At 48.7% G+C, this 12,873-nt stretch overlaps 1 protein-coding gene across 1 annotated transcript; it reads left to right on the top strand.

Annotated features, from left to right (window-relative positions):
- Nucleotides 1-12,214: 12,214 nt before the first annotated feature.
- On the top strand, nt 12,215-12,672 carry LOC126512347 (40S ribosomal protein S23-like). Its single transcript, XM_050160079.1, has one exon. It carries the CDS (start codon nt 12,230-12,232, stop codon nt 12,659-12,661), a length of 432 nt encoding a protein of 143 aa, XP_050016036.1. The 5' UTR covers nt 12,215-12,229; the 3' UTR covers nt 12,662-12,672.
- The last annotated feature ends 201 nt before the right edge of the window (nt 12,673-12,873 follow it).

Raw genomic sequence — 12,873 nt, 5'->3', positions numbered from 1 at the left:
CCTGTGGGGAACGTGGCTATCTAGAGGTGGAACTTTGGGGGCGTTAGATGGAATACATCGGGGTGGATGGACGATGTTGGTTGATTCCAATTTTAGGCTTGGGCTTTTGGTCTTATTCTTCAGCGATTTTTGGAAGATTTATTAGAATAGATCAAGGCATATAAATCTCAGAAACTTTCCCTTGCTATCAAAGTAAAAATTCTCTCTAGGTTCTGAGTAATTTTTTTTTCCTGAGTTGTCTATATTTGTGCTATTTCCTGTAAGTTCAGAGACAGGTAGTGTTAACCAGGCTCGGATGGAAACACATTTCATTCCTCTTAAACAAACCCGTGTTTTGCCAATCCTGGGGCCATTCCTTCGCTCTGGTATAGCTTGCCACCTCTGACTAGGGAGCTGCCGTCACTGAACAGTGCTGAGGTTTTACTTTCGTTAGGGAGGGCTGCAGGAGGGGACCTGGCGATCTGGAGTACACTGGCAGGTGTGCCAGGAACGGCAAGCTATCGGCTTACCCACGTGTGAACAATGACCTTGGTGGTGTGGTTAGCTTCAGCTGCGTCATGGCTATCAAAGCAAAGGAAAAAACCTCTTTCAGTCACCTGCAAAGAAAAGAAAGGAGACGTCTTCCCATATGTCAGAGAATAATTTCTTAATTACCTGCGGTGTCTGCTCTTCCTGGTGGGTCCTTAAACACATTCAGGAGGGTGAAATCTGATTTTTTTTTCCTTCATGACTGGGTGGGGAGGCATTTACCACAGTGTAGGTTTTCAACACCTTCCTCTGCAGCTGAAGCGGGGGGGGGGGGGGGGGGGGGGGGGGGGGGGGGGGTAGTATCTAGCTGATCCCCACAGAGGCCTTGGAGGCAGCAGTAAGTCTCCCAGGGGAGGGGCAAGGGTTATTGAGCTGAGTTTGTGTCACAACCACTTGCTAATCCCTTGGAGAGTCCTACTCCTGACAGGAGAGACCCTGGCAGAACTTCTGAATGTTTTCAAAGGAAGTTTGCCTGCACTTTTTGCAACCTTTAAATTCCCTTCCAGGTATCTGCTGGGGATGGGGAGAGAGGAGATGTGTTCTGATAGATTCTCAAACCCTAACTAACCCCTCCCACATAGGGGACATTCAGATTGTGGAGGACCTGTTGTGGCTTTCAGATCATTTTTCTCCACCTGTCTTAGCTTTTCACAACAAACTTGGGGGGCGAGAGGAACAGCTGCTGTCTTAAAGTGGGGGAGCAGATGGTCAGGGGAGTGGAGGAAGGGTGCCAGGCTGCATCATCTCACTTGCCTCCCCCCAGGAGTGGGAGGCCACCTTGATAGCCACTTTTCTGTCTTCTGCTGGCACAGCAGGGAAGCAATAGGACCAACGTGAGTGAGCCGGCAAAAGGTTGACGATATTCGAGGAAGCTCGGGCTTCTCTCCAATCCTACATTATCCCTCCTTGGCAACACTCAGTAACTCAGCAACGATCTATTAAGACCTCCCTGTGTACCAGGTATCACAACGGGGTGTAGCACTGAACAAATAAAACGCCCTCTCTTCCAGGAGCTCCTACTTTAGGGAGCTTCAATCAAACAGCTTCTGGAATTCCTCTGGCTTAGAATTCTCTAGTAGGGTCCCCCTTCAGACTACTGGTTCCAAGAATGCACCTAACACCTTTGCATAAACATTGTCCCCCCTGGTGCACACACTCATAACGCACTTACTCAGGATGCGATGCCTGCGCGCTGACACCTTGCTCACACTGTTCAAGACACCCATGCCAGCGCAGGCACTGCCCCGTCTCTAGCAATCTTCCCAAGCCCAAGCCCAAGCCCAGTGCCGTGACCAGGCCCCACAACTGCTCTGGAGAAGTGTTGCCGCTGGGACAGCTCAGCAAATGTCCAGGCTGAAGAGTTTCAGGGAGCTACACCCCTCTGCTCCTGCTCCCCACGGAACCTCAGAGCTCTCAGCAGACCTGTGGCCCCCGCGACCCTCCAAGGGCTTCCTGGCTCAAAGCTGCCCCGGCCTCCCCTCCCACGCTTCTCTATATCCAGGTTGGGTTGGAAGAAGAGCTCTGCACGCCTGGCAGTGGTTTGGGCAAGGCACAGGTAGAAAACAATTACGGAGCTCTTTGGAAACCGGAGTCTGTGGCAGAAACTTGGACTCAGTGGCCTGAAACCAGGCACAGGAACGTTGTAAGGCAGTGCTGCTGTCCCTCGGGGCTGATTGATTAAATGTTCCTTCCTCCCAAATCATTTTCAGTGGGTTGTTTGTTTATCTGCAAACCTAGCAACCTCCTTCCTTTGTTCTGTTTATAAATGCAGTCCCTAATGCTAGGCTGCAGAGGTCAGCAGGCTCATTTCCTTCTCGGATCAACCTCTGACATGCTCTGTCAGTTTTGGGCAGCTCCCTACCAGGCCACCAGTGTCTTCTGGGTCAGCCAGCACTTTCGAGTTTCTCCTGGCCATACCCACCCTTTTGTCCCCTCAAGAGAGTGGCACAGTGAGAGCAGGGTACACACCCCAACACACACAGACAACTACTCCATTCAGAAAGCCCTATCTGTTCAGAGCCCCTGAGCTTTGGGGGTGGGTGGGCATTTACTAGATTAAACCATGACTGGGGTGCACATGGCTTTCTGGGAAGGTGGGCCTGAGCAACTATATTAGGCATCAGCTGTATGTAAGTCAATGCCAAGAGCAGGAGACGCACACAGGCCCTCCAGGAGACTCTGCTTAGCCACTGTGCAAAACTTAGCCAGAGGAGAGGTAGACAAAGCAACCTAACCTCTAAAGCCTTGGGAAGAGATGAGCATTGGGGGGGGAGGGGAGAGAGAGAGAAAGAGAGAACACAGACTGGGAAAGAGAGAGAGAAAGAGAGAACACAGAGAACCTGGGCTATTTGAAAAGGAACATAACCCTCCATTCCCCTGGTTCCCTTTAATCCACTCTGCTGAACAGGAATCACCACCCCACTTTATTGGTGAGGAGACTGAGTTTGAAGGAGTCACCACGGCTCCCATAAAATTATGTATGTGAACAGTAGAATAGGAGGAACCCAACCACCTTCAAATGACCTCAGTGTCTATGAGGAATTCTTTCCCAGGCTCTTACAAAGCAGTGAGCAGGCTGGGAGGAAGGCGTCTCTTTACCACCCTCAGGTCGGTTTTGTTTCCCCCTGTGAATAGCCCTAATGGTTTCGTACCTCCCAGATGCCCATCTCCCTTCTCCCAGTGCGACTCCTACACAGCTGCCAAGGCCCCACTAGCAGACCTCTTCCTGCCTGCCTGCTCCAGCTTTTGTCCATCTCTCTCTACTCTATTAGTAACATCTACACCCACCCTCTGTTATATTACTGCCTTTCGAGAATCTCGCTTCATTCCTCTTTCATTGACCTTATCCCACCAGCAAGACTGAGCTTCCTAAGGCAGTGGTTGTACTAAGACAGTTTCCGTGTCCAGCTTGACCCTTGCACTGGGTTACACCTGGTCCCTCATGCTTGGCATCTGGTCAGACACAATGCTGAACTCAGTGAGAGACAGTCCAGTCCAAGCAGCTTTTGCTAGAAGGTATGGAGGGGTGGCATGCTATGCCTGGTAGGGCAACCACTAATGGGTTCTTGGCAGCCTACAGTGGCCTGGTAGGGCAACCACTAATGCCTGGCAGCCTGCAGTGAATCCCTTGCCGGCCTGCTTCTCCCAGCCCTTTGCGAAGGCTTGCATCTGGGTTAGTGGAGAAGGAGAGACAGAGCCTAATTGTCTTCTCTGTTCACACTAAGACACTCAGAAGCTATGTACACGAGACAGTGCCTGTGGTATGTGATAATTGAGTACACACAAGTGAAAGCAAGCAGCCACATTGGACATAAAAATGAAATAATAGAAGCACATGACAAATAGCTGCTTTGGGGGAAAGTATTTCAGTGCTTTCTGTTGAAGCTTGCAAGCCAGTTTCCTTCAGGTATGTGGCACCTGACAGGTTGCCATGCTCTTGCTCATGGCCCTACGTCTGTGCAGATACAGGCGGCACTAGCTGGATTAAATGTGTTAGTAAAAAAAAAAAAAAAATCTAAGGGCACACAGCTGAGAGGGAACCAGGGTGGGGGCGCAAGAAGAGTTGGAGAGGCAGAAAAGGGGGTAGAGATGACCAAAACAGAGCATATATATGTGTGAAATTCTCAAAAATAAATACAAAGTATATTTTAAGAAAGAAATGGAAAAAAAAGAAGACAAGCGTTTTTCAGATTCCCCTCTCAGCCCATGAATGTCCACCCTTCACATCTGCAACTTGCAGCATGTTTTCACACCTGCCATCTCCTTTGTGTCCCACAAAACACAGAGAGGGACCACCAGCACTCATATCAATGTCCCTCCATCATCCTGTGTCTGCATGGAAAGTGCTAGATGCTTTAGGTGTGTTAACTGATGTGTTCTTGTTCATTTGGCAGAAGTGGAAACTGAGGCACGGAGAGCACCAATTTCAGACCACATACTCTTCCACGTGACAACAGCTAGACTTGAATGTAGACTTCCCAACGTTCATAACCCAGCCTTTGCCTCATACCTGTGACCGCATCAATGTTCATTTAACTCAGCGCTCTGGGGAAATCCCCCTCATGCTGACTCCAGGAAGCCCTGCTGGCTCTAGGGAAGAACTAGGGACAGAGGTTAGATCTTGAACTCAAGGGCAGGAGGACAGAGAACTGTGCTTACAGCAAGGCCATGGCTACTTCCTCTACTGTTTGCTAGGCAGTCATTGAGATTACCTCCTCCAAGATACCTGCAGTCTGGGAATGGGCAGTCCTGTCTGATGTGTTGTCGTGTGGATCCAGTGAGCCAGTAAAGACATAAAAAACTGCTTTTCCTTTTCCTATTGTCTTGTGGTCGGGGGACATTGGCTGTCTAGGCGCAGGGTTTATTGTAGTAGGAACTCAGAAAACAGATGTTGCAGGGACTGAGGAGAGAGTTTAGCCTCTTTATTTTTTTCCCCTCCAGCCTGCATCTTGAGGACCCTGGATGGGTCCCTTTTGGAACTGGTAGGGCTGGGCAGAAAGATTTCCTGATGCCCACCACATGATAAAGAAGCAGCTCTATGAGTCACCCACAGTGTGCTCTCAGCGGCTGTTGAACCCCACTCGTGTGATCTCCGCATCTTAAAAGCTGCAGACTGCTTTCAGACAAGCCCCTGGGGACCCAAGTCTGGACAAGAGCAGTGGTAGCATGCCAGTCAACATGGCGGGCCAACAGTAGCACATGTCGGTGGGAATGTCTCCAGTGCCGAGGAGAACCAATGAAGATTCAGGCCCTCAAGTGGAGGTCCTCGCTCCTGGCCAGAGCTCCAGCATCCACAAGCCACTGTGTCGCAGGATGTAATGAAAATGTTTTCAGTGCTAAGATCTCTGGGTAAGGAAGAAGATGATACCTGGGTATGAAGAAGGACTCTGATGTGAAACACCCACCCTCTATGAGGTGTCTCCCTGCATCCTGTCATCTAAGTCTCACAGCAACCTACATGAGGTAGGTGCTGTGTGACCTTGTCCCCCATTCAGGAGAACTGGGCCTTGCAGAAGTCAATGGCCTCTCCCCAGGGTCCGGTTAGTACATAGCTGAGTCAGACTCCAAACCCAGGTGTGCAAGACTCACCTACCTATGCTGTCTGCACAACTGTGCCAGCTGCCTGGGGTGTCACAGCCTCCTGTGGCTCTTTGTTCCTCTCTGGGAGAAGGGAGGCAGTGTTTATTTTGCTGGCTGAGATGATGAGATCTTTATCTCCCCCAGAAAAGCGTGTATTAAATCCCTAATTGTGCGTGGCATTGAGCGTGGCATGGAATTATTTTGTACACAGAAATAATTAAGCTAAGTACACAGACAGGGTCTCTGCCCTCTGGGAACATGAGATTCCTCGCACGCTGATGGTTGACCCAAGTCATACATCTGCAAAGCCAGAGTCTTGGTGCCATTTTCCCAAGGCTGTCACAGCCACAGACTGAACCCCTTTATTAGCAATGGCATGGTCTGGGTGTATTGGAGTACCAATGTCCTCCAAATCCACTCCCACTTTTAGGAAGACCTCTAAGGAGGTCCAGATTGGGAGTAGATAATGCATTGGAACCCTTCTTATAGGATCTGTATGGTCTTCACGAGTACTTTAGCTGTCCTGGCTTTAGCTTCCCATCCACAGAATGAGACTAATAAAAGCACAGCTCTCAGGGGCTTACCAATCTCTTTTGGTAAAGGGTTATACGGAAAGTATTGAGCACAGCGGCCAGCAGGTGGCAAGTTCTCCATAATTAGTGGCTATTACAGCTGATGATTAGACAACCTGTTTCCCCCTGCGCTCCCCAGGGAACACTGGGACTTTGCTTGAAGTGTATCAGGAAGGGGACTTTTGATTGCACACAACAGAGGGGGGTTCATTGACCTCAGTGCTGTGGCTGTACGGAGGAGCAGACCTCTGTGCTTTCACTGTGTTACTTTGTCTGAGATGGCTAGGGCTTGGCCTAGGTAGAGCGAAACACCAAGTGTCTGCCTATTGATCGTTTAGCCTTAATTCTTCAGTCTAGAGAGTTTTGGATCTCTTCGGAATAAAGGGTTGGGGAGGGCGGCACACAGCCTTTAGTGTAGATCAGTAGAGATGGAGTAGGCCTGGCTGCCTGGGATACCTGTCCAGTCGACATCAGAGGCTGTTGTAGCTGCCGGCCTTCCAACCCTGAGGAGTAAAGGACAGAGCTGTCAGCCACACGCACTGGGTTGTTGAGGGGGCGGGAGCTGGGTGGTAAGTGGAAGATTCCAGAATGTCTTTTTCATCCTAGATAACTCAGTAGATTGCTTACCTTTTTCTTGCCCAGGGTTGACGAGGGAGTGAACAAGGGCCTTCGTGAACCCAAGGACACATGCTTCAGAAAAATCTCTTTGTGTTTCTCCTTGGCAGAGGCCCTGCGCAGCACGGACTTTATGCTTAATGGCCTGTCAGGAAGGAAAACAATCTGCAGAACTACAGGAGAAAAAGAGTAAACTAATAATAAACCAAACCCAAACATCGCCGCCCTCCCTCCCCTCCGCCCAGCCCTTACTTATTTCACTGTCTTTGCAGCCAATTCCCCTCCCAGGCAAATAATATTTATTCCAAGAGGCTCTGACACACCAGTCCAGAACAAGACAATGCTTGATTGTTTCTTCCTTGCCCCCGAGGCGAGCAATGGGCTGAAGCAGTGCAAGCATGGAAAGGGAAAGGTACTTGCTGCTGTTCTCATGAGACTCAGCTCCAGTGCTGTCAAAACAAGCCTGAGACTCACGCGGGGGAGGGTGGCGGGGCCGAAGATTAGCGCAGCTACTGCGGGGCCTGCTCAGAAAGTTTCACTCTTTTAGCTAAGTTCCTGGCAGCTGTGACCACTTAAACGGCTTTTGCTTCCATTAGACGGGAGAGTGATTAAGTCAGGGAGCTTAATGCAAGCTCTAAAGGGCCCAGGAGTCATTGCTCAGCGAAAAGTGCCAATTCATTGTGTGGTAGATAAAACACCTGGAGACTCAAATCAGAGGTGAATTTCTCTAGCTTAGGAGTTGACGGCTGACCCCTTAGTGACCTTGTGCAGAGAAACCACTCTTGTGTAAGTCAAAGACTTCAGCCCTCCTGCTACAGGAAGATCAAGGTGTAGTCAGACAGGGGGAGGACTGTCAGCCCCGTGTTCTCAGCGGGTGTTCAGTCTACTCAAGCTCAAAGGCCCAGAAGGATCTTATCAACCAGGGGCATGCCTGAATTTGTGCTGTCTCAATTAGAGTTACTTCCCGCTGGGTCAGGGGACCACCATCATGAACTGGGACAAGTGAGTTGCCTCGTTGGGACTCAGTCCCTTTCTTCTTCCAACAGTGCTTGCTGTTAGCTATGTGAGCTCAGAGAGCAATTGCTTTCCAAGATATTGCTCAGCAGAGAGCAGTGGGCAGGAGTGGCTGAGTCAGTCCAGTTGTCTGAACACTAGGGTTGCTCACCAGCGCACAGAGGCCACCGCTTTCTGGAAAATACCCATGAGTCTGTGAAAACCTCTGTTGTTTTAACAACTGGCCAAGCAGAAATGGTATTGCCAGTCTTACTTAATGAATGGAGAAACTGAGCTTTGGAAAGGTTAGATGACACCTAACAAGCATCTTAAAGCCCAGGCTTCCTGAATGATACTTTTCTTAGGCTGACCTTGTACACTCTGCCATTGGCAGCTGTAGAAGACAACTGGTCTACCTGGCCCTGATCCACCCACCCTTTACACTTGTTGGGACCCATCTTACCAGAGGCCTTATACTGAAAGGTAGATAAGAGAAAAAGGAAGCTGACCCAAGAGCTTATTTCTCTTTGCATTAGACTGAGGTCAGGAGGAACTTAGGAGGAGATGGGAAGGTCCGGGAAGGATGCATTTTCCATCAGGGAAGCAAGCATTCTCCTTCATGAAGGCAGCTCAGCGGCACTTTCGATGCTTCCTGGGCCTGAATGGGAGGGCTCAACTGCGCTTTGTTGCACCTGTGTAGAACCACAAGCTTAAATGCTGTAGGACCAGGAGGTGGGACATTTGCCAATGGGAGACTTCAGAAGCACATAGCTCCTTGAAACACCAGTAAATAGGGGGACCAACCTCTCTGCTGCATGGTGGGAAGCTAGAATCTGGAAAATCATCCCTTACAAGAATTATGAGATGATCTATGACAGGACCAAATAAGGCTGACCCTGGCTGGACAACTTGATGTAACCAGCAGTCTGGTTTATCCCGTGTGGGATTACTCAGTCTATTAAAGTTCTATTTATTTGTGAAGGGAGGGGCAGATCTATATCCCATCTGTTGACACCTGGACCGCAGGGAAGAGAGCTACACCTCCTTGCCCATCCCAGTGCCCTGGCTGAGCCACTCCCTGCCCAGCCGATGTGGCTGATGGGAAGAACACCTGGTGGGTGAGTTCTGGGAGAGCCTCCTATTGGCAGCATCTTCTCTGCCAAGAGCCATGACCATCACTCAATAGGAGAGAAGGCCAAAAGCCTGAGAGCACAGTTCCCAACATGTTTCCCTCAGACACTTGCCCCAAGTGGGCCTGGCTGTGCCCGTGCAGTCAGACTCCTTGCTCCCAGCAAACGCCTCTTGAAGAATTTCTTGGTTTTTCCAGCATTTCTTTTTATGGCTCTGTTAATTTTGGCTCCAAGATCAAGTGAGTGAAAGGTCCCGATGTTAAGTCTTCGGTGACAGGTCTGCATGGGGTAATGCCCACCCTTTCAGCATGGCATCTAAAGGGTGTCTCAGGGCCAAGGGCAGGAACCCTAAGAGAAGGAGTGACCTACTGTTTTAAGGGGGTGATAACTCTGCTTCAAGGTGTGGCAAGGCAAGGAGTGACTGGCATTTAGGAGAACAGGGGGTCAGTTCTCAGTTCTTAAGATACAAGGGCCCCATCCTGCTTTGTCATGAACTAACTGCTTGACCTAGGAACTCAGTGTGTCTTTCTGGATCTCTCTTTACTCAGCCGAACAATGGGAAATCCAGCAGATTTTAGAAATTATGGACTGGAGGGATGGCTCAGTGGTTGAGAACACTTCCAGAGGACCCAGGTTCAATTCCCAGCACCCACATGGTGGCTCACAACTGTCTGTAACTCCAGTTCCAGGGCATCCGACACCCTCTCGGAGACAAACTTGCAGGCGAAACGGCAGTGCACTTAAAATACAAATAAATAAAGAAAAGAAAACTTCAAATATGTGTATAATCTACCTTGATCACTCCATCACAAATCCAAATAATACTGCCTTTTGTTCTCAAAGAGAAAGGAAGTCCAAAGCACCAATACACCTCCTGCAAAATGAGTGCTTTGTTCCTCATGCTGTGTTGACAGCTCCCAAGGGTTCCACCCCCATGCCTGCTCATCTTCTTTGCCTGCTGCAGTTTCCATGTAAACTTGCTGCACGGCCCTTGCTCTTCACACGGAGTCACCATCCAGTGACCGTAATAGGGCTGGGAGATCTGGGTCTCAATTCTGGTCTCAGGAAGTGACTTGCTGGGTGGTTGCAATAAAGACTTGGCTTCTCTGAGCTTCCTACACCCAGTGAGGTAAATATTAGACCCTGGGAATGCACCGTGAGACGCTTCAATGAATAAAACCAAGGAAAGCACGAAGCAGTTTCACGGTGGAGGTTGCAGGTCTTTGGAAGCCAGTGGCCCTTTACGAATAGGCTGCACCCAACGGAATTGTGGTGGTTTTCCAGTTTACATAGAGGCAGGGCCTCCTGGCAGATGCTGGTGACTGATTCACATGCATTGTGAACTTGGATCAAGACACTCTCTTTTTGGATTAGTTCTGAGCCCGGTTTTAAAGCAGCTGGCTGGGATGCTGAATTGTTTTGCAATGTGCTTCAGTGAGCTTTACACAACCTCACTCATCAGGCCTTGGGGACTCGGCTAGGATGCTGAGCTGCAGGCTGCTGAGTCACAGAAGTAGAAGCCCGTTACCTGCCAAACATGGTTTCCTGGCCCTGCCTTTCAGGAGTGATTAGTTGCCCCCCCCCCATCTGAGAGCCCCACCTTCATCCTTCCTCTGCACTCTCCTTCTTCTCTGCCCCTCACCTGGGGGTTTTTATTCTTCAGGTGGGAGCTCTTCAACTAAAGGGGAGGACCTAACATCAGCCTTCTTAGTCCCCAAGGCTTTGCCCCTAAAGCAGTGATTCTCAGCCTTCCTGGTGCTGTATTCCTTTAAAAAAAAAAAAAAAAAACACAGTTCCTCATGCTGTGGTGACCGTCAACCACAACATTGTTTTGTTGCTACTTCATAACTGTAATATTGCTACTGTTATGAATCATAATGTGAATATCTGATATGCACCCTCCAAAAGGGTCACGACTCAAAGGTTGGGAATCACAGCCCTAAAACAAGTCAGATGAAAATCTAGTAACTCTAGAAGTAAAGGGTTCCATTTTGCAAAACATATTCAAATTGGCGTGGAAATGAATAGAGAGAGCCCTCCACACTATGAGGAATTCCTTACATTTCTGAATCTGCCATATTCCCTTAGACTTCTATGACTTTGAGCTGCTGTTTGCTCCGGTCAGAATCAATCTTACCCAACTGCGAGCTCTGCAAACTGTAATAGCGATCTACCTACAAGATATGCGCACTGACCAAACAGCGACATGAGATTTAGTGCAACCAACCACTTTAAAAAAAAAAAAAAAAAAACTAGAGTCAAGGCCCGCTCCATAAAGTGGAACCCATGCCTGATAGATACTGTTAATGAGCCTAAGAGACTAGGTAAGTTGTGGGCTCAGGGGAGAATTTATTACTATTACTCTGCTAAATGAAAATAGCAATAAAACAACTAATAATGACATATTTCTAAACCTACAGATCAGTGGATGGCAATTAGCACAGAAACCCATAACTGAAAAACATTCAGGAGTGAGAAATGATGTTGTTTATTCTCAAGACAGGGTCTGTCTGTGTAGCCTTAGCTATCCTGGAACCATCTCTGTAGACCAGGCTGGCCTCAAACTCAGAAACTCACCTGCTTCTGCTTCTCAAGTGCTGGAACTAAAGGTGTGCGACACCACTGCCCGGCTGATGATAGACTTTGGAGTGTTCAGTCCTGAATGAGACGACTTTATTGTACCCTTCCTCTCAAGACTTGGAGATCCCTGCTGAAGAGGGGGCAAATCTTGTGAGAGCCAGAGATGGTGTGTGTGTTTAAAGGAGCAGGATCTTTCAGACAGCACAGGGAAGATACACACAGTGAGAGCACGCATGAGCATAAGACTTGTGCAAACTCAAGCCAGTCAGAAACCCTAGCATGCAGACATGACATGAGCACAAAGTCCCAGCCTTAGCCAACAAGTCATTTACAGATCATAGTCTGGAAGGCATTTCCTTCAGTGGAGCGGGACTGGGTTTATCAACCACATTCCAGTGCAGGCCCATGCCCAGGAGAAGACAGACGGTCAACACAAAATGGACTCCATGATTTTTAGTGCCTTTTTTTAATGTTTTTTTTTCCTACCTCCCACCTCTGCCCTCCAAAGAGAGAGAGAAAGAACATAAAGTTAGGTAGCTAGGATGGAGGAAGGATCGTGGAAGAGTTAGGAGATAGGAAAGACTATGATAAATATTGTATGATGCTCTCAAAGAATAAATAAAGTTTTTAAAGGAAAAAATCATCCCCCCTCTTTATATGACTAGTTAGGTCTTATCTCCTTTTTAAGAATCATCTTTTTGCTCTTCCTCTCGGACCCGTGGCATCGGCAAGATGGGCAAGTGTCGTGGTCTCCCCACTGCCAGGAAGCTCTGCAGCCACCGCCGGGACCAGAAGTGGCATGACCAACAATACAAGAAAGCCCACTTGGGCACAGCCCTGAAGGCCAGTCCTTTTGGAGGTGCCTCTCATGCCAAGGGAATCGTGCTGGAAAAAGTAGGAGTTGAAGCCAAGCAGCCAAATTCTGCTATCGGGAAGTGTGTCAGGGTGCAGCTCATCAAGAACGGCAAGAAGATCACAGCTTTCGTCCCCAATGATGGTTGCTTGAACTTCATTGAGGAAAACGATGAAGTTCTGGTTGCTGGATTTGGTCGAAAGGGTCATGCTGTAGGTGATATTCCTGGAGTCTGCTTTAAGGTTGTTAAAGTAGCCAACGTGTTTCTTTTGGCCCTGTACAAAGGCAAGAAGGAAAGACCAAGATCCTAAATTTTGACAGTGGAAGCACAGTAATAAATTTTCCTATTCTGAGAAGAAAAAAAAAAAGAATCATCTTTTTATTAGTTACGTTTCTTATTACTGTGGCAAAAACCAACTTAAGAAAGGAAAGCTCTGTTTGGGTTCAGTGTGAGGGTGCAGTCTGTCACAGAGGGGTCGTCATCTCAGTCGGAGTGTGAAGTCACATCACACCCACCACCGGG

The sequence above is a fragment of the Alexandromys fortis genome, unplaced genomic scaffold (assembly GCF_014885135.2).
Source record: "Alexandromys fortis isolate MF-2015 unplaced genomic scaffold, M_Fortis_MF-2015_v1.1 scaffold_108, whole genome shotgun sequence".
NCBI classification, from domain to species: domain Eukaryota; kingdom Metazoa; phylum Chordata; class Mammalia; order Rodentia; family Cricetidae; genus Alexandromys; species Alexandromys fortis.
Note: the sequence above shows the minus strand (reverse complement) of the source record. Positions and strands in the feature narration are given on the sequence as shown.

Coding starts and splice junctions, on each gene's coding strand:
- LOC126512347 (XM_050160079.1), top strand. CDS start 12,230: ATGGGCAAGTGTCGTGGTCTCCCCACTGCCAGGAAGCTCTGCAGCCAC.